The 24,441-nt window shown below is 42.5% G+C and overlaps 1 protein-coding gene across 2 annotated transcripts in view; it reads left to right on the forward strand.

Moving 5' to 3' along the window:
- The window catches only part of DENND5B (DENN domain containing 5B), a 107,941-nt gene that overhangs the window by 53,391 nt on the left and 30,109 nt on the right, over positions 1 to 24,441 (forward strand). For both annotated transcript variants that reach the window (XM_021539994.3, XM_021539995.3), the window contains 4 exons: positions 9,379 to 9,566; positions 16,096 to 16,629; positions 17,996 to 18,227; positions 20,303 to 20,453. In XM_021539994.3, the coding sequence (XP_021395669.2) occupies positions 9,379 to 9,566; positions 16,096 to 16,629; positions 17,996 to 18,227; positions 20,303 to 20,453 (1,105 nt within the window). The remainder of the gene's footprint in view (positions 1 to 9,378; positions 9,567 to 16,095; positions 16,630 to 17,995; positions 18,228 to 20,302; positions 20,454 to 24,441) is intronic.

The following is a 24,441-nucleotide window of genomic DNA, read 5'->3' on the forward strand; positions in this document are numbered from 1 at the left end:
TTTGGGGAAGCCTGACTTACTTCTGGGCATGCTTTGGGATTTTACACTTCTATTACTGTTTCTTCTAGGATGTTGGTTTCTGTGAGTCTGGCCCTGGTAGTATTGAGATGTCCAACGTGTCAAGGTCAAGTTTTCCTGCTGACTTTTAAGGGGATGTTCAGACTTTTTGGGTGTTCTCGAAGTCTCACTGGAAGCCTGTCTATGTAATTTGGGTTCCCAAATGTCATCTGTGATTCTGACCCTAAATTAGGAAGATGTGTGTCAGGGGAAAATTTTTGGGGGTGAGAGGAGTGGTTTCATCAGAGAAGAAAATACCTGGATCCAGGAGGTAGACAGGAGGTAGTGGAAAGAGGAGAAGATGCTGACTACATAGGCTTGTCAAGAGGAGTGGTTTGAGCAGCAGACAGCTTGAAATGGAGCAGGGAGAGCGGATGGGAAATGGCTGGAAATGAGTATGGATAATGAACCTTCAGGCTCCAGAAGGGATCGCTTGAGTTTGCCATATAAAAGAAAAGGTCAGGAAGTGTGTAATGGTAATGCTAATAACTAAATGACTGAGAAGAATGTTCAGGGAGGTGGAAAAAGGGTAGTTCTTCTGCAAATGACTGAATTCAAAGGATTTGATAGTTCTTTGCAGAGCTCTTCTCCACATGGGCTCCAGGGGTTTGCTTTCAAGAACTGAAAATGAAAGGTTTTATCTTCTCTCAGTTTGAAGTGTGAGCAGAAATCCTGCTGTTAGTTTTGATTAGGCTGCTTTTCCCCTCCCTCCTGCTTCTGTGTGTGTGTGTGCACGGTTATCCCCTTTCTTCCTTGGTTTGAATCATGCTGCCTTTGCCACTTTGCACTGGGGTTTGATATTAAACAGCAGCACCACTGAAATGCCTCTCATCTATCCCTGCTCATCAGTCCCACCCTGGTCCCTGCTTATGGACTCACTGAGAACTGAGAATTGTTTCTTTTCTTTTTTCTTTCTCATTGAAAGATAGTAGCATTAGGAAAAATGTAACCTGACAAGCACATTTTAGTTATATTTTATGCATGTAGAGAGCAACCTGTATGTGCACTACTTTTGTAATAGTCATTGAGGCAGATACAAAATATCTACTAAATAATTTTGACTCAGTCTTTGTGTCCGCAAGAAGATAGATAAACGTTGTTCTTCCAATTACTGGTTATAATTTAAGTGTTTACTTGGTTTGTTTAGTTTCATTGTGTGGGGTTTTTTTTAAAGAAAAGTGAGATAGTGAGAAGTAATCCTATCCACCCTTCAAATTTCAGAATTTTTTCTTCCCCCTCTCTTCTCTATCTTTGAATCTAGGTATATCCTTCACATGACTTTTACTTGCCTATCTAACATAGACACAATTTGGTGGGGCATGGGGAAAGGTATATAGCTGTGTTAGGGAAATTCTGTGATTATGGAAATAGCAGCATAATGCTGGTTCCCAGAGGTGAGGAATGTGGAGTGGAGGGCAAATGCAAAGCCTCAGTTTTGGCATACCCTGATAGCTGAGTGCTTGGCTAATTGTGTACTGAGGCTTCTTTTAAATGTCGGTCTTTTAATTCCTGAAAAAGAAAACTGCAGCTATTTTCCAATTTGACATATAACCATCCTCGAAGGTACCGAAATCTGCTCTCTTCAGCTTTGAGATCCGTCAGGGAGAAGCACTTTTTAAACTCCCAAGTCCTTTCAAGGCAAAGGATGAAAAGGCTTTGGCTGATGTATATCTTGCTGCAAAATAACAAATGGGAGAGGCATTTTGCAAGTTCACCCTTCTTTGCCTTCCTGCATTAAAGAGGGTGGTTTCATTGGACTGTGTTTCCAGAGGCCTGGCCTTGCTGCAACCTTCCCAAACTCAACAAGAGATTAGTAGATCCTCTGGTTGCAGTTTCAAGCAAGACAGCATTATTTATACAAAATCACAATTCACTGACATAATCCTGTACTACTCAAGAAATCAGAGCCAGGAGCAGCACCTACTTCAGTTCACTAAACTATTTCAGTAAGAGCTGCTGTTAACATGTGTGGGAAATGTAAGCTGACTTTTTTGTGATTCTTCTAGACCCGTTGCAAGGAAGCTTTTCATTTAAGCTTATCAAAAATTTAGTTCTTCTTCTATACAATAAAGGCTTCTTTTGGAAATTGGAATGAAAATATAAATTGTTGCACAACCCTGACCATACAAAGAAGCCTAGCTGGTAGAAACAGCAGTGAAAGGCTGGCAAAAGGTTGCACAGAGATTGTACTGGCTTTTCTGAAGTGGTTTTTCTCAAGGGAACTAGGAGTTGAGGATGAGAAAGTTTATTTTTAACCCTGTAGCTAGGGCATAATGTTTCCAGCAGCCTGAACAAAGGCATCTAAATCAATGAAGAGGTGAGGGTGTTGGGTGACTTTATCCAGCTTGCCCTGGAAGCGTTCCCAGTGTGATACAGGAGTGTCTGGTGCAGCTCTGTCTTGAGGACAGGAGCAATGAGTGGCTGCTACAGTCATCTTTAGGTATCCAGTTGCACTGCTGATGGTGTCTTAGGGGTGACTGGTTCCCCATCACTTGGGAAAATGCAGAGATTGTAGTGGGCTGTATCTTCACTTTACAGCTGTGGTAGGCAGAGACTGGCAGCCAAGAATGGTGAGCTCATTTTTTAAGCTGCTCTGTTCTGATGCATGTTGGACTGCACAGCTGGGTAACTGGCAGAGCCCTGTGCTTGCACCTCAGTGAAAAGATCAGCCCTTGCTGTGCCTGGAGTTAATCACAACCACTGCTGGTGAGAAGTGCCAACTCTGGTCTGCAAAGGTGGTGTGGAAACCCATACCTGAAATCACCTTCACTCTACATTAATTCCTGCAGCTTCAGGTTCCATCCTTCTGCATATAGAGAATATTTTTAAGATTAAATAGAGCAAGTTGTCAACATTTGGGCTTTGAAAACCAAGGGGAGGGATTAGATATGCTTTCACTGCAATTCTTTAGGGTGCAATCTTTGCAGTGGTCTTGTAAGTGCCCTTTATTTAGAGCACAGCTCTCTCATGCAACTGTGCAAATGTAAGGTCTTGTCCACTCTTCAATAGCTACGACAGTTTCCAAAGGATAAGTAGCAAAACAGCACTGGTGTGAGATTGCTGCTGGAGAGGGATGAATTAAATTGTCAGTTCTGTGGAAACCTCAGCAATCCATTTTGTATGTCTGCCTTTCAAGGGATTTAAGCATGAGAGGGAATGTGTGGATGAGACAGAGATAAACTTCTTAGAGCTTAGGCTGTTTCTGCTCATTATAATTTTGAGTGTTTTCCAAGTTGTTTTTCCACAGGCTTGAGTAATTGCTCCTCCAAGATTGAAATATTCTTTACCTTTTTTTTTTTTTGATCTTATAAATTGTAATACAAATTACTACACATACATAAAGTCATTGCCTAGAAAGTTTTATGTCTGAAAGATCTTTCTTATGAGGTCTGTTTTGGGGTAGATTTTTTAAAAATAATACATGCATAATGTGTTTGCCTTTTAATGCATTTTCACATCAAATAGTTACATAGAAAACCTTTGCTCTTCTACTCATTATTTAAAGAATTACCCTCCACACTAATATTAATCCAAAGCAGTGGGAAGTTATTGCATAGAACAAATTATATGGGGTCAAAATCTGTGTGCTGTGGAAGAGACCTGGGTTTATGGCCTTATTAGAACTCCACTCAGAGGCTACACTGTATGCTTCCCTGGAAAAAAAGACAAGTAATTGGGTAGAAAAATCAGAGAATGACACAGTCTTCCTTTTTAAGTTAGGTGAAATGACAAAATTGGTTTTTCATTAGAAGTTGCTCAATTTTGTTAGCTGTCAGTATGACCTGAAAAGTGAAGCTTTTAAAGCATCTGGAAAAAAGGAACTGGCTCAGGTCTGTGCCACAACCCCACTCCTGTTGGTGTTCACAGTGAGATGTAAAGGGAGACAGGACCACTGCTTTTAACACTGCTCACACACACCACAACCTCTCCACTTTTTTTTTACTTCATTCTCATTTTTTTTCATGATGAAACATCTTTACCTTTCAGAATGAGGGGAAGAAAGTTAAATTAGGCCTCTTTATTGCAGTTATGGCAAATGCCAGATAAATAACATGGCAGTCTAAAGTGATAGTGACCAAAGTTTTTCCCTGTTGGACTCTTGTGTCCTCCCCATCATCTTGCTGCTGGCTGGGAGCCTGTTGTGCCTCAGCAGCCATGGAAGAGAGCAAGGGGCTCCCTGTGTATTCAGGAGCACCTTCAGGAGTCCTGCTGCCACCTTGTCAGCCTTGTCACAGACTTTTGCCCTCTTCTCAGAGACTTAGCCATGCTGGTAATGGGAGCTAATTCTTGAGGTGGCTCTTAATCATAAATTAATTCATGCTGAACCACTAATGGCAGGCTGGGAGATAGTTAAATTATATAAATGGAAATGTATTGAAGCAGAAGCTTTTTAAATGAAGTGTTGGCCAACAAGGAAAAAGGATAAGAGCTGGCCTCAGTGAATATTGGCTGTGGGATGTTTCCCTTGGGGCAGAGCTGACCCCCAGTTTGAGAGGTTAATTCTTCAGGCAGATAATGTAGGCTCGTCTTGACCCTTCTGCTTAAGAAAATATCTACTTTCATATTTGCATAAATTGCCCCTCTGCTTTTATCATATAGCTGATGTGCTGCATCACTCCCTGGTAGATGCACCTTTCCTTTGGGGATGGCAGGGCATTGAGGTGCCAGGGGTCATTTCCTCAGGATGGGCTGCTGGTTACAGCCCCATGTCGTGGCACCTGTCCAGGTTCCCTGAATGCAGCACTGCTGCAAGGTGGTTTCTGCAGTGAATAAACATTTTCTGCACCATTTTTGTCTGCTTTATCTGAACAGCTCTTGAAAGTCATCAGGACTGGCTTGTCAGTTGTCCCAGCTGCCAGCAGGCAAACCAGATGAAAGGTGGAAGCTTCCAGGGCACTTTGATGTCTGCAACACTTGTATGTGGTGCTTCTGTAGAGCTACTGAATTTGTAGAGATCTGATTTGAAAACCTTCGCTTTCATAAACAATTTTTGTCTCTGATGTGAATTTCAGATTTTGTTTTTCATCTGTAGTGTGCTATATATAAACATTACAGATCTGAAGGTACCCAGACCCAAGACAGGTCTGGTTAGGAGATGTTCTTGACACATACTCAGAGCTCAAAGTGAAATAAGTTTATTTTCCAGTTTTTCCGATATACCTGGCTCATCTAATTCATATCTTGTTACCAAAAAAAGGAAAAAAAAAATGGCAGCTGAATAACAATTGCTTATAATACTTGGACTGGAGAGGTAGCATGTAAAAAAATTGTTGGTCACAAGGATGTTTTAAAGCCTATTCAGGTGTTTTCCTCTGAAGAACTAGCTTTTATTCATTCGGGTTCATTGATGTTTTGGTTTTTGCTCTCTGTTGGTTTGGTCTATTTTGTTTAAAGACAATTGTTTTGTGCATATTGATAAAGTACTCTTTGAGAATAGCATCTGATTATCATCTTCCAGGATACATTTTTAAATAAAAGGCATTGCAAAGCTGCACTTATCCTTTATGTGTGTCCTGAAAGCAGTAAAGGAAGTGGTGTCCAGGTAATTCATCTCTTCAAATACTTCCAAGTGCTTTCAAATTGTATGTAAAATGAGACTTCAAAAGGAGAATAAAGAAGCAGTCTATCTTTAAAGCCTTGGACTGGATTTAGAGGATCCAGGCTGTGACTCCAGCTCTATGGTAAGCTTCCTGCCCTACCTTTGGTAGGTTACTGGAACAGAGAGTTGGAGAATGGCCAAGTTGTGCTTTCATTGGGAAGGCTGGAGGTGTTGAAACTGGAGTACCAGCACAGTGTTCCCAGCAGGAACGCCTGTTCTGGGGAGAATGAGCGTGTGTGCTCTTACATGTGCTTTATACACAAAGTTCCTGTGACTGGGAATTTGCTGAGAAGGTCCCAGGTGAAATTCTATTCTGTTTGATTATGACCAAAGATTTGAGTCTTTGGGGGTGGGACCTGAATGTGGTTTTAGCTCTTTGGAGCAGGGATAACACCAATGTCTTGTTGCCTTCACAAAGGATCTTGGTTTTGCTATGCTGCAGCATAAGAAGGATTTTGAGATATCAGACTCCTTTGTGGCAGGAAAAGTAATTTTTATGTTGAGCTTTTTGAATTGCTTAACATCTCAGAGCTTCTTTCCCCAGTATGTATAATAAAAAGAAGATTATTTTGTTTTGTTTTTTCAGTCACTGCCTGTATTTGAACTTTAAGGTATTTGGGGTAGATATTGATTATTGTACTATTATTGTGGTATGGAGAATCAACATCAAGAGAAAAATTGTAAAATTTTGTCAAATTGTCAAGTTTTGTCCCCTCTCAGAAAAACATATGCAGGGAATTCATGTGCTTGAAACCATTTCCATCTCCAACAGAGAATAGTGATTGGTAATTATACAGGAATATCTCAGGGTGTGCATTTTAAGCACTGTGAGCCATGTGAATGTTACCAGAGCTGGGTAAAGCAGGCTGAAGATGGTGCTTGAGCAGCAGAACTGCCAGCTTGCAGTGGAGCAGGTCCCTGCAGCTGTTGCATGTCCTGCACAGGGAATTGAGGGGCACGGCCGGGGTTCCCTGGCAGATGGAGCTGGAAAAAGGAGGTGGATCCAGAGGCTTTGAGCCTGACTCTGCTGCCCTCTCCTTCACTTAATGAAAAGGTTGTGTGAGGGACAGCACTGTACCAAATCCACCTAAGCTGTTAGGAAGTAGTGGTTGCAGTAGAAGCCCCGGGAGCACTTTGCCCTGGGGTTATCCTCCTTGAGCAGTTTCTCTTGGAAAACAAATTAGAGATGGAGCTTTGAGCATGAAGAATCTTGGAATAATTTTGGTTGGAGAAGACCTTGAAGATCAACTCCAGCTGTAAGCCTAACACTGCCAAACCCACCATTCAGTCATGTCACTAATTGCCATATTTACATGTCTTTTAGAGGCCTCCAGGGATGGTGATTCAACCCCTTCCCTGGACAGCCTGTTGCAATGCTCAACGACCTTATCAGTGAATAAATTTTTTTCCTGATACCCAATCTAAACCTCCCAAGCACAACTTGAGGCCATTTCCTCAGTCCACTGTTTCCAGGTTTTTCTCAGTAATCACGTAAGCTTCCTGCAAATTATGATAGGTACAAGAATCTCTCTATCAAAAATTATTTTAGGCTTTATATTATAGGTGTCTAATCTTGTACAGACTTGAAAGTATGTAAAAAGTAATTAGAACTTCTGACTTCTTTAAACAGATAACAAAAAAATATTTACAAGTTTTTGTATATTATTTTTCTGGAGGAAACTGGAACTTCCCTCTCTTCAGTCAAAACTACTGGGTACATAAACGTTTTTTATCTGCTAATTGGTGACAAGGATTGCTAGATTATAACAGCCTAATCATTTAGTCATCACTAGGTATTTTTTTTAAATCAGTTTTTCTCATAGTAAATTGGTTACAAAATTTGTGCTAGTGACCATGTTAAATATTATCAGTAGCACTGAGAAAAGTCAGCATGCACTTCCAGAGCTGAATGCCCTTATCCAAAAAGATCCTTGCGACTTTTCTGCCAAGAGCTGTTTCTTCATGTGGCTGTGTAGATCAGGACAGACTTTGAAGGTGTTTTACATACTAGGATGTGCTGCTTTTTCTATTTGATTTTTTTGATCTTTAAAGCTTTCAGAGTTATGGAATCTTATGAGACTCCTAAGCTTCTCCAAGTAGGTATTAGAACTTGAGTTTGTGTAAGGGTTCTTCAACAAGACAGGGAATGCACATGTATAGTTGTAGACCATTGCATGGGTAGGGATTCAAAAGCGACTGATCCATAGCTGGGAGTGTTTTGGAGGTGTAACCTTGAGACTGACTTGTATGCATGACAATTTTGCAGACTGACTGAATAGCTATTAGTAAGACAAGATGAAAAATGTTTTTGCCCTGCCAAGTGACCTTCTGGAGATTGTGGCTGGTTTTCCATAGAGAGGTGCTAGCAAGGAGAATGGGTGATGCAATTTGCAGTTGTAATTTGCATATTTATTCAAGAACATCTTCCCAGTGACCTCCTAATAGCTGAGCAGTGTCAGATGACAGCGCTTTTGCTGTTGTTGGTGTCTGCCAAGGTCTCAGACTGGGATGTTCAGGAAATGGGAAGAGTCGAGCTGGGCTCCTCTCCAGGCAAAAGCTGTCAATGGTGCTGTAGGAAAAAGCCTTCTCACCTGACTCAGAACCAGGGTGTTCATATTTCTGTCTTCATCTCCTGGAGTGGGGCAGAGAGGATTAGGAGAGATGGGCAACAACCTAAGTGTTGCCCAGGGTCTGGGTCTGGCTTCCATGAGAGGGAAAATCTTTTGGTTGTTCAAGCCAGAGCTTGTGAGACTCGCCTGGCACAGATGAGGCTTGGGTTTGGGCACTGCCATGGAGCTTACAAACCCAGGGGTCTTCACCTGTTTCCAGATAGATGGTCTGCAGTTTGAGATTTGCTGTAAGGATGGCTGTCTCTTTAAGACAAGTATGTGATTAATTTATTTATATGAAAAATTTGTGCTCAATTTATCCTCTCATTTATATTAATAAGTATCTTGTGGTATTGCATCATGCCAGCCAGATATTTGATAAATAATTTGCTGCTACCCAAATTCTGAAACATCCAGCTCAGGTGGACCAAAAGAAATTTTAATTTAAAAAACAATGCACAATGTGCTTACTAAAATCAAAATTTTTCAAAGGAATGGACTAGTGAGTTAAATACAAATTTGGGAAAGTAACATAATATAAATACACTAGCTGCACAGAATATATTTGAGAACTAAATTTATATTAGGCTTCTGTTTGGATTAAACTTAAAAGCTCTGCTTTTATATTCCTAGAGACTGTAAACTAATGCTGGTATATGGCCAAGACAAGTCTTCTGGAAAGTACACTCAACTTTGGAAATAGTAGCAAGTGGAGCAGAAGTAGGCAGGAGCAAGCAAGAAACCACAGTATTTCCTTGAAATTCACTTTTATCCTCTTTTTCCCTTGTAAAAATACATGCTTATTATGGAATTAGAGTATTATTATCCTGTACTAGAGACAGATGTTTTTGTATGTTTTTAATAAATTAATTTAATGACAGAATAGATCTAGATAAGGTGTGCATATCTATGCTCAGCTCTTTCTTTATGGGAGGAATGAGTTTTAACAGATTAATTAATGTTTACGGGTTTTAAGTACTGTCTTATTTTCCAAACAACATCTTATCACATAAACATGGTTTGTCTTGTTTTATCATGGATATCCTTGCCAAACAGATCTCAAGAGAAGAACACAGGGAGATAATTCAATATCTTTCTCTCTCCCACACCCAGATTATCAGCGGCTGATGACGGTGGCAGAGGGAATCACAACACTGCTGTTCCCATTTCAGTGGCAGCATGTGTATGTCCCCATCCTTCCTGCCTCTCTCCTGCATTTTCTGGATGCTCCTGTTCCCTACCTGATGGGGCTGCAGTCTAAGGAGGGAACCGACCGCTCCAAGCTGGAGCTGCCTCAGGAGGTCAGTGTCCCCCTTCAGGGTGGCTATCCTGAAATGTCTTACTAATATTTGTGTGAATTACTGCTGGGAAACAATGCCTGCTGTTAGGAGGCTTCTCTGGCACTGTGGAGCCAGCAGGAGTGAGATAATAGGGAAGCCTCCACAGCCCTTCTTGATCCATTTCTGAATTTAGTGAGTACTGCTTACTGTTTTGATTTCTAATTGCATCTCCTTCTGTTTGTTGTGACAAAGCTGAAGTGTTGTTGGCTTTCCCTACATCACAGACTCCACCAGGTTTTGTTACTCCATCAGTGTCCCAGTCCTACTGACAGAGGGCTAAAGGGCATGTCATTCGGGAAGGATCTTGGTGGGTCTGGGTCTCAGGTGTGATCCTGTCCTTGTCCCCGTGCTGCTGAGGAGTGTGCCATGTCCTGCCAGCCCCATCCCATCCGTGGCTGAGCCTGTGTGTTCCTGGTCTATTGCTAGACCAGTGTCCTGACCTCAGACAAGTCAGGCTTGCATTAACACTGTGCCTATGAACCACTTAGAGAGGAAAAAAAAGGAAGGAGAAGACATCTTTTTAATCTCAGGGTTAAATCCTTGGTAGTGGTGGAGTGAAATGGAGATTTTTCTCCTCAAAATTTGATGAAGGTGATGTAAAATTGCTTCAGGTTTTAACCTGGCCATATAGCAAAGTCTTTGGGATATGGTTCACCTGTGTCTGCGTTCCAAAGGGTGACTGGAACCAGAGCATGCCATGTGCTTTTAAACTTCGGTTTCTTGTAAAAATCAGTGGGAACCCCAAGAGTATCTGTTCATACAGCAGCAATGTCTCCTGCTCCTGTGCTGAGGGGACTTTGCTGGGGACAGAGTCCCTAAGGCTTCCAAATATCTGCTCTGACTGAGAAGGCAGATGGGACCAGCAGCAGAGGAGAATATGCAGGAGTGGGAGATTTTGTGTGCAAGTAGAGGGATAAACACAGGGCAAGGGTAATACAATTTTTAATAAAGGTCTGTTTTACATATTGCATGAAGGTGATTGAGTCAGCCTTGGTGGCATGGAACTGCAAATCAAGTTTTTACCTCACGGATACAGTGACTGAAGCACATGAAATCTGCACTGGTGTGGAAGCAAAGCTGCTATCTAGCTATGCTCCTCAGTAAAACCCTGCTAATATTACATAATTGCTGCAATTTTAAAAATTATTAGTCACATGCATTTGCTTAGCAGATTAAGCTGTCATTTTCCTTCAATTAAAATTTTAATGTGACAGTATTTAGTATTGCAGTATCGTTCGAATAACAAATATCACCAGGGAGAGAAGAGTAAGAGTGGGGTGGAATCTGCCCCCTCCATGATGTTTAACAGATGAGTGAAAAGTACCAGCATTTATGAATACCACAGTAATGTGAGAGGGAAAGAAAGAAGACACATTGAACAGGGAAGATGTTGAATCTCAAATTCCTCTAGACAATAAAAAATAAAAAAATCCCTCAGCATGCGAACAGTGATGAAGCACTGTTCACATCAGCATTCCTTTATTGTTCAGGCCAGGGGCTAGCTTTTCAAGCACTTGCTCTAAATATAAACCATTTGTTTGTTAGAGATAAAAATTCTAACAACTGGCCATCATGCTGTCTAATGTTGAGGCGCGGCATGCGCTCCTCGCCGCGGCACCCCGAGCGGTGCCAGGCTGGGCGGTGAGGGAAGAGAACGGGCGGCCGCTTTCCCCCGCAAGCTCTGCAGTTTCAGTTCGTGGCGCGCAGGGACAGACGAAGGCGACACGGGACTTGGGGGGGAACGAGATGGTTTTATTCCATGAGCCCCAAGACCCCGGCGGGCGGGGGGGCAAAGGTTTTATACAGAACTCAGGAGGACGGGTGTAGGAACAGTAACCAATGAGGGAATAGCAGGGGAGGAGTTTAGGGCAGAACTAACATCTGGAAGCTGAGGAGGGGGCTAGAATGAATGACAGGGAAGGTTCTAGGGAAAGGGGCAGGGAAAGGGGGGTTGGGGGGGGGAAACAGATATTAAACAAATATCAAATGAAAGAAAAACACACCACCGCATCTCCCTCTTTTACTTTACAAAAAGAAGGAGAATTTTGTGGTTTAAGCAAATTAATAAAACATGCAAATAATATAAAATCATATGATAACATTGTAAATTACTTAAAGGACATGAAAGACACATTATTGCATTTATAGGGCAGGAAGAGTAGTAACAGCTTAAATTAGACACAAGACTGCACAAAACTTGCTGTTTTGCTGTTCTGAGTAACAATTTAAAATAATGTAAATAATGTAAATAATTGAAATAGAATGAAATAATTGACAGAAATTAAACTAAAAAATTTAATTAGAATGATTAAAATTATAACTATCTAATTTGAATAAAATAATTAAATGGAATTATTGGAATTAAATATAATAAAAGATCAACTAAATATAACTAATAAATTTTTAAATTTCGCAGCAATGCAGCAAGCCTGAAGCGATATAGTAGCTGAGTGATTCCTGTAGCAATAATGGTTAAACACAGCCTTTAAGTTAAAAAATATCAGAAAAGACTGAATTAATTATAATTATAACAAAACAACTTAATATAAAATCAAATTGTAACATTACATATTATTAAAAAAACATAAATTGAAAGACATTAAAAAATGATAAACTAATTGTGATTATAACATATGAAACATATAAAAACTTCATCTGGAATATATAAAATTGTCTTAAATGAGAGTCCAAATTAAGGGTACAAAGCACAGCAGGATTTGTGACTTCATCTGATTTAGAATTTGCTGCGTCGCGGCGTTTGCGATGTTCAGCTTCTTAAATTCTTAAAGCAGAGTCAGCGGATAACGGCGCTTGTTTTAAAGCAGAGTCAGCGGATAGCGATGTGGTTTGTTCAATTTGAATGTCCGTTTGAGAGGTGGGCATAATATCTTGAGTAATAATTAACTGGGATGATTTTTTTTTTTTCTATAAAATATAACTCAACAAACAGATTATTCAAAAATAATCAAAAGCAAAAAGAGGAATTCGTAGTTAAATAAAAAGGAGTATTGGGTAGGGTACATTAAGGAATAGGATAGGGGAATCAGACAATCACTTAATTAGTGATTGCCATGATTAACAGGGGGTATCGGTAAGGGGTGGACCGGGGCGCCGCCATTTCAGGGGGAAGACAAAATGACGGATCCTCAGTCCCGGGTTTCGGCTCCATTTCCTCGGGAGAAGATCCCTCCCGACCCTCCCCCCGGAGGACGAGCCCGAAGAAGGATGGGGAATATCCAACCCCGCCTCCCCCAACAGGGACTAGCCTCGTGCAGGGACGGTGCAGGGCTATTGGGAGAGAAATGGGACTGGCGGGAAACCAGGGGCGGAAAAGAAGGGTCAAGGCGGGAAATGGGTCCCGAGCGGCGTGGCCAGCGCCATCTTGAGAGGGGTGCCGGGCACACTGCACTTGGCCTGAGCAGTGTCCGGCAGGGCACTTGGGGCGGCTCGGCCACAGCAATCCCCAAGGGAGGATAGGAAAGGGTTTTAGGAAAGTCCGAGGGGATGGGGGCATAGGGAGCTTCACAGAAGCAAAAAGGGGAAATTTATAGGAGGGGGGGGGGGCCGCCCGACGCAGCTGGATGTCGGCGCAATGCGTGGGTGTAAAGGGCCCCTTTTAACAACTCTCCTATAGCTAACGTGTCGTCTTCTTAGCTGATCCCTACTGGTGTCTTTTCTACCCCCTCCGTCCAGCCCAGAATGGGGAGGGGAGGATAGAGAAGACAACTTTTTCGAGGAGAAGAAAAAGCGATCTAATCTAGGTCCCCACAGAAGACTAGGCGAAGGATAGCACTCAGTGCTAGCTTCTCCCAGAAAAAGAAAACCCACCCGCTTGCCAGGGACATGCACGGCTACAGCCCCAGTCTGGGCGCAGACGGGGGTTAAAACGCGAGAAAAAAAAAGTGACAGACCCAGCCGCCCGTCGGGGCGACCCCCACCCCGTGTAGCCTACCTTACCTTGCAGGCTCGGACGGAGATGGCTTGAATCTTCTCCTCGACTCGATGGAAAAGTCGCGCTAAAAACTGGGGATGTTCCTTCTCTTTCGGTTTGGCCCTTCCGGAAGCCTGGGTGTTCCCGTTAAACCAAGACTCGTCCCCGAAGCCTTGGTTTTGGCCACTATCAGCCTCCGGTGGTCTCGCTGCAGATGCTGACCGAGGAATGAACCTCTTCTCGGTCAGCCCCTCTTCAGGCTCCCCCGAGCCGCTGCCAAAACCGCCCTCTGTGTTCTCGGGTAAGTCTGCCCGCCAAAAAGCTCTGCAGCCCGGCTGCCCGTGCAGCGCGGCTGCTCCCGGGCGGGAAGATGGCGAGAACAAAGAGGTCCCGGAGCCTCAATCTTTTTCGCTCGGCGCTCAGCTCCTCTTAGCATCCGGCAGAGCTTTTACGGCCGTAGATGTTCCTCTTCCCTCCTTCTTCTTCTGTGAGGCGGGCGCCCCCACAAATTTGCCCGTTTTTTTTACAAGACGAAGGAGGGAACCATCCTCTGCTACCATATGTTGAGGCGCGGCATGCGCTCCTCGCCGCGGCACTCCGAGCCGTGCTGGGCGGTGAGGGAAGAGAACGGGCGGCCGCTTTCCCCCGCAAGCTCTGCAGTTTCAGTTCGTGGCGCGCAGGGACAGACGAAGGCGACACGGGACTTGGGGGGGGAACGAGATGGTTTTATTCCATGAGCCCCAAGACCCCGGCGGGCGGGGGGGCAAAGGTTTTATACAGAACTCAGGAGGACGGGTGTAGGAACAGTAACCAATGAGGGAATAGCAGGGGAGGAGTTTAGGGCAGAACTAACATCTGGAAGCTGAGGAGGGGGCTAGAATGAATGACAGGGAAGGTTCTAGGGAAAGGGGCAGGGAAAGGGGGGTTGGGGGGGGGAAACAGATATTAAACAAATATCAAATGAAAGAAAAACACACCACCGCAGTCTAAGGGTTACTAATCTCCCTGTATTAACTTTAATCATCAGATGTTTTTGAAGAGGGGAGTGAGACCAATTCCCCAAGGGCTTTCTGAATCTAAATCTCATTTTTCAAATTTTGTAAATGATATGCAGAGCTGAAATTAAAATGCCTTTGAAATGAAATATTGATAGATAAGAAGGCAGTCCCTGAGCTAAAGAACTGTACTGATGCATACCAAAACTGTGTAATAGCTACATAGTTAAATAAATCAAATTGTTTTGTATGAAGAAATGCATTTCTTTGTACATACTGAATTTAATATGAAAAAGCTGAAAGGACACATCATCTTTACCAGGTGAATACTAATATGCTTTAAAGTATCTGTGTGGAAGGTGATTAATGTTAATAAATATGTCCCTGAAAACATATTATATATGTCCCTGAAACCATATATTTTAAACATATTTGCTGTGGAATGTATTAACCTCTCAAAACTGAAGGAAAATAAATAATTTGTCTTCGCATAACCTGAAGATTAGTCTAGAGTGTTTGGTAAGAAGCAGAGAACACTAAAAGTGCCTGGGAGAAGGCAGAAGATCTGTGCTAATGGCCAAATCAGTCTAACAAAGACCTGCTGCTGCCCTGTGGCTTTTCTGCCTCTCCTGTTCTGCAGTTTTATGCCAGGATAAAAAACATCAGAGCTCAGCACCTTGGGAATCTGACCTGGTTTAAGATTTTACTCAGCACAGTGCACTCAGACAGTGAATTTCAGATGTAAGCCGCCATTCAGAAGATCAATTACTGTTTTTCATTCTGCTATTATTCCTGAGGGTGCATTTGCTATGTAATTAATTTTTATGTGGGGTTCTTCTATCCCTCCATCGCCACTTACCTAGTAAAAGTATCTGCTCTACTAGATTAATGTCTTCTCTTAACTTTAATCTTACAGGCTGAGATCCATCTCCATTCATAGCAAAGCTAAGAGCATTCTCTTTAAATCTCAGGCAGAGGAATTGCCACTATTAAAAGCCTCCATGGAAACAGGGGGACAGGGGAGTGGGGGGATAAGATTTAGTCACTTGTGGAGGAGCTGTACTCAGACATAATCCCAAAGGATTTCTGTGGGACCCTCTTTTGTAGTTTTGCTTGAAGCAGCATCATTTTTCTCACTGAACATCTCATTTCTTGGTAGCACAGCTACAGAGGCTTCTTGCAGTTGGATCCCGGTAAAATAAATGTGCCTGTGAGATGCATTAATTCACACAAAGGGTATTTGCATGGGCTGAGTAGTGGTGCTGCACTTCCTGCTTGGTGATGTGTCCTTGGCTGCTCTGGGAGGGCATATGAAATCTTTCTAGTGGAAAGTCTGGGGTCTGCATGTCCTGGGAAAAGAGGAGAATGCAGGAAACTTTGTCATCCAGTTGGCCCTCAGTTTTACTGAAGTCTGAAATGTCACAGGCTGGACAACACAGCTAAAGTGTCCTGCCTATGTGTGCACTTACCCTTCTGTCTGGAAGCACCCTGGGAGAAAGGGCTACGTGGCAGGGGAACCAGTTCAGTGCTGAGTGTTCATTTTGAAACTCTTTTTTGTTCTCAGGCGAACTTGTGCTTTGTAGACATAGATAACCATTTTATCGAACTGCCAGAGGAATTCCCTCAGTTCCCCAACAAGCTGGAGTTTATCCAGGAGATCTCTGAGGTTCTCCTGCAGTTTGGGATCCCTCCAGAAGGCAACCTGCACTGCAGCGACAGTGCCACCAAACTCAAGAACTTGGTTCTTAGCGACCTGGTGAATGACAAGAAGAATGGGAACATCCCCAGCAACGCCCTCAACATGTACGAGCTGCTGAAAGGCAACGAGACCATCACCCGCCTGCAAGCCCTGGCCAAGAGAACGGGCGTGAGCATGGAGAAAATGACCATCAGCACCCCCCTCACAGAGGAGAAGGATGGGAAGCTGTCGTGTGAGGAGCTGGAGCTGAGGGACTACAAGCTGAACGTGCAGCTCCGCGAGGTGTTCGCCAACCGCTTCACGCAGATGTTTGCAGACTATGAGGCGTTCGTCATCCAGGCTGCCCCCGACATGGAGTCGTGGCTGACAAACAGGGAGCAAATGCAAAACTTCGACAAAGTAAAGATAGCCATGTATTCCTGTCTCCATCTGAAAGGGGCAGGGAGGATGGCTGTGTTTGTGTATATGTAGCCTAAAGTACCCTTTAATCTGCCGTTCCTCATCTGCCTCACTGCAAGATTTGTCCCTTTCCATTACACAGGTCCATATCTCCTGCCAGAGTGAATCGGAGCACATCCTCTGAGCTGTTCAGAGCCATCCTGGCTTGTACAAACCAAGCTGGCAGGCTTCTGCCCAGCTCATGGGGCTGCTCCTGTGGGCTTGGTGGAAGGGTAGCAACGCAAAGTGACTTCTTTTTCTGTCTGTCTTTCTTTTTTTTTTGATTGTTGGGAGGAGAGGTGTACACTTGAGACAAAAACACAAATCTAGTCTTTTATTTTTCCTAACCTCATGGTAGAGGTTTTGGTAATGGATAATGTTGTTCCAAAGAAGGTTATCACTTAAAGAGTGTAGTTATAATTCAATTGTAGTGTAGCACAAGAGGGAAAAGGAATCCCTCGAGATTAGAAATGGGGATAAAAAGAGATGGGAGGATAGCAAAAGGAATGGGAAATGCTGGGAAGCTTGCACAGCTGCTGAGTGATCCTATGAAGCAGATACTGTTCTTAGCCATCATCTTTTATAGGTACAAGTAATTCTCTAAGGAAAAGGTTAAGAGGATGAACAGTGAGGGACAGACTAAATACTGATCTAAATCAGTTTTTTATTTTAAAAAATTGCTGCCGTGCCTTTTATTGGTTTGTTTGTTTTTGGGCATTAAACAGTGCAGCATTCAAAAGGATGGGGTTGTTTGGGCAATCTCTGCTAGTGCTTCTGCAATAAAATGGGCTGTTAAGTTTAGGGTTTTCAAAACTCAGTTAGAGACTTAGGCACACAGTCAATTCTGATTGGAAACTCGTGATTAATTGCCCTGTGTAACATTGCAGAAAAGCATCCGCTGAAGAGCACTGTGCACCCCTTGATATGTGTGATACCTTAATAAGTGATATGGTCCCAGGCAACGATGCCCAGACCAGAGGTCCATTGGGGGCACATGTGATGGTCTGCCAAGCATTTCACAGGTTTATTCCTGAGAGTGGGAGCTGCTAGGTTGCTTTGAAAAAGCAGGCAGCATGAGCACTACTTTAGTAACTCAATCTCCCTTTGTTCCAGCTGTCACAAAGCCTCCCTGGCTGCTTATTTCTTACAGTTGTGAACCAAACCCCCTTGTACATGGGTTCATAGCTCTCTGAGAGGTGTTTCTGTGGTGGGGGAAGCCTTGTCCAAGCCTTCCTGCTGGCTGCTGGATCAGTTCTCTGCCAAAGGATGGCTGGGCACATCAGTGCTGGGTGGGAACACGGCACTAATGAGCTGTTCTGTATTTCAGGCTTCCTTCCTTTCGGACCAACCCGAGCCTTACCTCCCATTCCTTTCACACTTCATTGAAACACAGATGTTTGCAACCTTCATAGACAATAAGATAATGTCCCAGTGGGAAGAGAAGGACCCTTTCCTAAGAGTTTTTGACTCGCGAATTGAGAAAATAAGGCTGTATAATGTCAGGGCCCCTGCACTGCGGACATCCAACTACCAGAAATGCAGCACTTTGAAAGAAGCAGGTACGTTCAGATGGGCTGGTAAAATATTCAAAAGTACAATGTCAGCCACCAAAAAATATAGATCCTCAGTCACCTGAGCGTTGCAGTTGATGAGGAAGTCCTAGAGCTACCTGAGGAGGACTCAGCAGTGTCCTTATCTCATCTCAGCAGAAACTTTAGCGCGCTGTTAAACACCAGAAACGACAGGAGCCTTTGCCTTCCCTTGGAGCTCTCCTGGGCTGGTGCCTGTAATAAAATCAAGCCAAACCCAAATGGAACTGGCTCACAGTTTCTCATTTCAGGGAGCTCCTGTTCCTTTGCCAGGAGAGCTTTCCTTCACCCTGGTGGTGGGACCAGTGCCAGCCACACTGAGGAGTCGTGCCCCGGTGTCTGCTCCACTGGCCTTGTCTCCCCCTTCCCAAAAAAATACATTGTTTTGCCTTACGCCATTTGGTTAGAGCAGCAGGGGATGCCGGGCAGGGATGTAATCCTGTGTGGCATATTTAGTACCTCCAGCAGTAGATGTTCACTATTAATGAACAATACACTGTACTGAAAGCTTGGATTTTTTTCCATTACTGTCACAGCATGCCTTTTCAAATTATATTTGAATTTTTTATTTAATGTTTTTGCAAGTATTTATTTAATTTTGAAGTAATACAGGGAACTTATCATTCTGAATTTGTTGGGAAACGTATTAGTAAGATAGGGCATTTCCCATGGGATTTTCTTTTGGTTTAACTCCTTCAGTGTTTTACTTGCTATAAATTTGTCAGAAATAGAAATCTGTGTCTGTTTAAATTTTTCTGTCTAAACCAAATTCTAATTCGCAGGTCAGCTGTCTATTCAGCGTCTAGTTTTGGCAGATATTGTGGCACCAGAACCTCATTTTCTGTCTTGTGAAAAGCAGCAAACTGATAGTAATACCTATTTTCCTTCATATTTGCCATTCACAGTATATGTAACCCTAGCACTGACCCAGCTCCTGTTTGTTTAACTGTTTTCAGAACCCTTCAAATCCTCTGACCCCACACTACCCACTCCTTTTCTACAAAACAGAACCATACAAAGTGATTTTTATTTTTTTTAGAGGGGAGAAAAAATACTTGCTGAGTTTCTAATGATTATGTAAATCTTGTGACAGCTTCTTTCCCATCAGAGTTTTATAAAACAGGAAATGAGTTCTATGTTGTTAGCAAATAGAAAAGAGATTTAGCTTCCACATTTTGCATATGTATTCACTAGCTGTGATATGCTGAAAGAACAGGCCTGCCTGTTAATAGATGGGCTAGAAAGAGTTGAATATTAAAGTTGCTAATTAAATGTTGAATTCGCCCATACACCTCCTTTCCCAAGTTCTTCACAAGTTAAGAAGGTGACAGGTTTTATTTTCATCCTGCTCAAGGTTTGAGATTGAAACCTTCATGTCCTTGAAGCAAAGGATTGAATAGCTTTAGTTTCAGTGGAGCTGAGATTCCTGGGGAGCCCTCTCCCATCTTACCACAGCCTTCCCTGTTTCCAAGATTCTGCTTATCCTCCTGATGCTGCTCAGTTCTTACTACAGTTAGCTATGCTTTTTGAAGGCCTGTCATCCATTAAAGACATATCTAAATTCAGGAGGAGGATAAGTGTAGTCCTAGATGTTTGCAAAACTCAGGTGTCCCCCCAAAGCATCTGCCCAGGGATCGTATCTGGGGCCAAGCAAGGTGCCTGGTCCCACAGAGGCTGCAGCTGGCCTTGGAGATGTCTGTTCTGCTGAAGAAGCCTTAAAATCAAGCAAGGAATTTCAGGGAAACACTGCATTGCTCTTGCCAGTTCCTAATGCATCTCGTAGGCTCCTGTAAATACCTGCTTGCTGAACAGCTAACTTGCTTGCCCCAGTGCTCATTGTGTTGGGTAAAGAAACTAAAAGCAAAATTAAAAACCCTACAGCACAAGTGTCTCCTCACCTCTGCGAGTGGCAGATTTGTGTCTAAGGTCACTGTTTAACTCTGTGGTGGGTTTTCAGGGGTCTGAGCATGACCACTGCTGTTGGCACAGCGTGTGCCATCGGGTGGGTTGTGCCTCAGTTGTTCACCTGTGACTGTCACCTGCAGCCCAGTCCATCGAGCAGCGGCTGATGAAGATTGACCACACGGCCATCCACCCTCACCTGCTCGACATGAAGATTGGCCAAGGGAAGTATGAACAAGGGTTTTTCCCAAAGCTGCAATCGGATGTCTTGGCAACGGGACCCACCAATAATAAGTAAGCGCAGGTTTTATTTTCTATATTTAAAAACAGGTTTCTCATACAAATGATTCACATGATTGGACAGAAGTCCTAAGTTTGGATGGCATATAGCCACTCTAATGAATGGAAACCCAAGAGCTGTTTTCATTTCAGGTTTGTGTGGGCTGCAATATTTGAAAACATAGCCATAGTTTGGGTTATGTCAGGAAGCGTTAGCTCTGTTTTGGGGAAGACTCCTCACTGTTGTTTTCTGTTGAGTGGTATCTACTCCGTCGTCTCATACATAGTTTTTGTTTTGTAATTGGTCTTACAAGTTTCAAATTAATTGTTTGGCTGTTTTGCACTAAATACAGTAATCTGGGAACTCAAAATTCAGATTCTGAAAGGAATTTTGGTGTTGAAACCTTCACACCATTATTTGGAATGAAATTAGTGTCCACTCTGTTCCTTTCTTTTCCTTAGCTGTTATTATACAACCCATAGATTTTTATAGCTCTCTTTTAGTTGCCACATTGGAATACCCTGGAAAAATAACTTGGTGAGGGTGGAAAGTATGTGGTTCTGTACCTGGGTTTCTTTTTTGAGTCTGATAAGGTTCTGTGGTGCACTTTGATAAGAGGGTAGTAGTACCTATAGCTGTGGAATTGAGCATGTTATTACATGGTTCATTTACCTAATGGAAAATAGGAACCTGGAGCACTGATGCACTTTACATCTGTAGAGTTATAATACAAAGTGCTCTGAGTTCCTTTATTTTCAATCTTTCTTCATGCAAAACCCATGAATGAGGGATTTCTCCCTATTCAAAAATGAAATACTTGTGCACCATTGGTTACAAACTCATTAAATTATCAGCGGAAACCCTCAGTTTCAGTTTCTGCTAGTCAAAATGTGAGAACACAGGTAAATCCAAGAGCTTCAAAGGCTACAATTGTCAAATGTTAAAGCTACCTCTTGGTTTAGACATGTGCATGCACACATGCAGCTCTGAGCTTTGGCATGAGGTGCCCACTCAGTTTTATTTGAACACTTTTTGTGCATACTGATGCTAGCTAAGCACTTTTTAATAGCCTGCTATTAGGAATATGAATTGCAAATGATAAAATAAGATACCCTTAAGCACTGAATGTTTAAAGAAATTGAGTTCTTTAAAAGAAAATTCAAAAACCCCAGAACCAACCAAAAAGGAGGAATGCATATTCAAAGTTCCTTTGCTGTCAAGCTTCTGCAAATGGAGACAGAATTGTATGGGTAATGGTCCTTTGAGGAATGGAGGATTTCTTCATCTTGTGAGATGCTGTATTTAGCAGTCTGCATCTTATTCTTATGGGTGGGTTTCAGTTTCACAGTGTCAGCAACAGTGTGAGTGTGCCCAGCCTGCTTAAAGTTGCTTATATCTTTTGTCTCTATTGCAAAATCATAGTGAATCTATGAATAAGCATCACTTAAAAATAGTTTTCCTTATGCTCTTTGAGATTTGCTTCTGTTAGAGTATTACCTGTTCTAAAATGACTTTAACTGCTTGAGTGAAGATTTTGATTTAGATTGCAGCATGTTTCAGAATTTGTAAGTACCAAAATCCCATTACTTACCACAAAGCAATGTGACAAATGTTTGGAGTTCCTCCAGTTGTATGTTGCCAAAAAGGCTTGTAATTGGAAAATCTCAAGACCATCTGTTTATATCTTTATTCTTCCTGGTTTTCATGAGAGCAGCTGAAAAGACTTTCTCTCCTATTAAGGACATGTAATTCAACTGATTTTACACCTATGTATAGAACAGCTTTTCCATACTTTCTGCAAATTTAGCATGATTCTTCTGACCACACAATCAATTGAATTATAGCTTTCCATTAATTTGAATTTCCCAGTGTGTGATTCTTGGAGATGTGTTTTACTTACAGGACTGGAGCTTTGCTTATGGGCATGAGGTAAGAGAACATTGCAGCTACATTTCCAGAGTCTTCAGGTGTAACTATTGTGTGTTTATATTATAAAATTAATGCAAAGGATGTCACTGTGTAGATGAGAATTATTTTTACAGGCTTCAGTTTTACATTGCAAATTTTGTCCTGAATTTTGTATGGAAGTGTATTTGTGGGAAATGGGGAATAATTCCCATGTTGCAGTCAATTGTTGCTGGACAGTAGCAAACAAACCAATTCAAAGCTGTTTTAATGAAAACATGTCCTCAATGGTCAGCAGTCAGGGATTTATTGCTTCCCTTCTGGGCTGATAAACTAAAAAATATATAACCAGAGCTCATAATGTTATCTAGCTGTTCCCTTCCTGTAAGCAGGAGGAGCACTGAAGATACCTCTGTCACTTACTGCCCTGTTACACGTGTAAATTATATTTGTACATTATATTTGTGGTCTAAATCACAAATATAATGCAGACAAAAAACACTTCTAGTTTCAGTTCTAGATCCTGTATGTGATTTAAACAATTTAAACTAAACCCAAACCAAAACAGCCCCCTCTGTTCTGTCCTCCTCCCATCAGGCAGCAGTGTCCTACTTGAGGGACTCCCTTGGTGCTCTTTGCCCTTGATACATCCCCCACATCATGGGAAAACCTTCTGAATCTACAGGGAGCAGCTGCAGCTTCCTCTGGCATCCACTCCACGCTGCTCTAACCATGTAAAGCAGTGGCTTCTGCAGAAATCCTCCTAGAAAGCATCCCAGGAGCAAACTGGCTGCAGTCCCTCAGGCTATTTGTCTGTTATTCTGGAAAAGAGCTGTGGTTTCCAGAGCCCTCATTTCCTTTCTCAAGCCCCAGCACCACACTGTGGTTTCTCTGTGTTCCCTTCTTCCCTGTGTACATTTTCTGCCAGGCTTTAAAACTGTAGCTGGAGCTCCTCTGGCTGATGCATTTGCAGGAGTGGAATTTGAATGACAAAAAGCCAAGCTACATAAACACTTCATGGTTTTTGATTAGCTAATTGTTAAATTAGGGGGAATATGCTTACAGTGCAAAATTAAAACAATGAAACAAGCTGTGTTTTCAATGTAATTGATTACCTTGTAACTTAATTTGTACTAAGAAGCTTGATAAATGAGATTAAGTATTGCAGAGGAAAACAGTGATTCCCAAGCATGGGAATATATTTGCATTCTGGTAAATTGTATTGAATGCTTTCAAAGAATAACGGAAGGGATTTTTTTCTTGTTTCTTTTGGTTTGCAGATGAAAGGTTTGCTTTGTTACACATTTACAAAATGGCTTTAATTATCCTTTTTTTGCCCTCCTCTCTGTTTAGTCCTGCTTTCCCTCCCACTTCTTTATTGGAGCCCTGCTTTCCTCCCTGCTTACTTTCCTGACCAGCCTGTTTCCTCTTTCCTGCCCTGGCCACTTCTGTCACCTGAGCCCTCTCATTTGCATCGCAGCTTCCTGTGAGCCTTGTGCTTTGGTCTGTCCTCTGTGCCCTGCCTTTCCTCCAGCAGTCCCCCAAGGAGGGCACAGTGCAAACCTTCAAGCACAGATCCCACAGTTCTTGGCCTCTAACCTCAGGCTTTTGCTGAGTGATGTGTTGCTCTTACTCATGAAGATTTCAGAAGTTGTTTGCTTTCTGCAGGCGTTTGTTCCTGAGCTGTGTTTTGCTGATCTGACCACTGTGTCAGTATTTATTTACAAAACCCATGCAGTAGGAGTCTATGGAATTGGTTCATTTTTGTGTTCCATTTTATGGCATGACTTGGTGGGCACTGTCCTGTGGCCTTAATCTTCAGCCCCCTCCTTCAAGGTGGAAACTGTGCAGAGTTTATCTGCCTGGGACTATGGTCCTCTTCATTTTTAAACAGGACTCATTCTTGCTTGTTGCTGGCATTTAACAGCAGATAATAATTTTAAAGGAAATACCATGTGTATATAACACAAAGGGGTTGATGTGTCTCTGTGTAATGATAGAATTGGTTCTGATTTTAACGGAATTATTTTTGTGTGACAAATGTTATTTTTCTTTTAATGAGTGCTTCATATTATATGGCCTTTTACTACCCCCCTG

This window comes from Lonchura striata, chromosome 5 (genome assembly GCF_046129695.1).
Source record: "Lonchura striata isolate bLonStr1 chromosome 5, bLonStr1.mat, whole genome shotgun sequence".
NCBI classification, from domain to species: domain Eukaryota; kingdom Metazoa; phylum Chordata; class Aves; order Passeriformes; family Estrildidae; genus Lonchura; species Lonchura striata.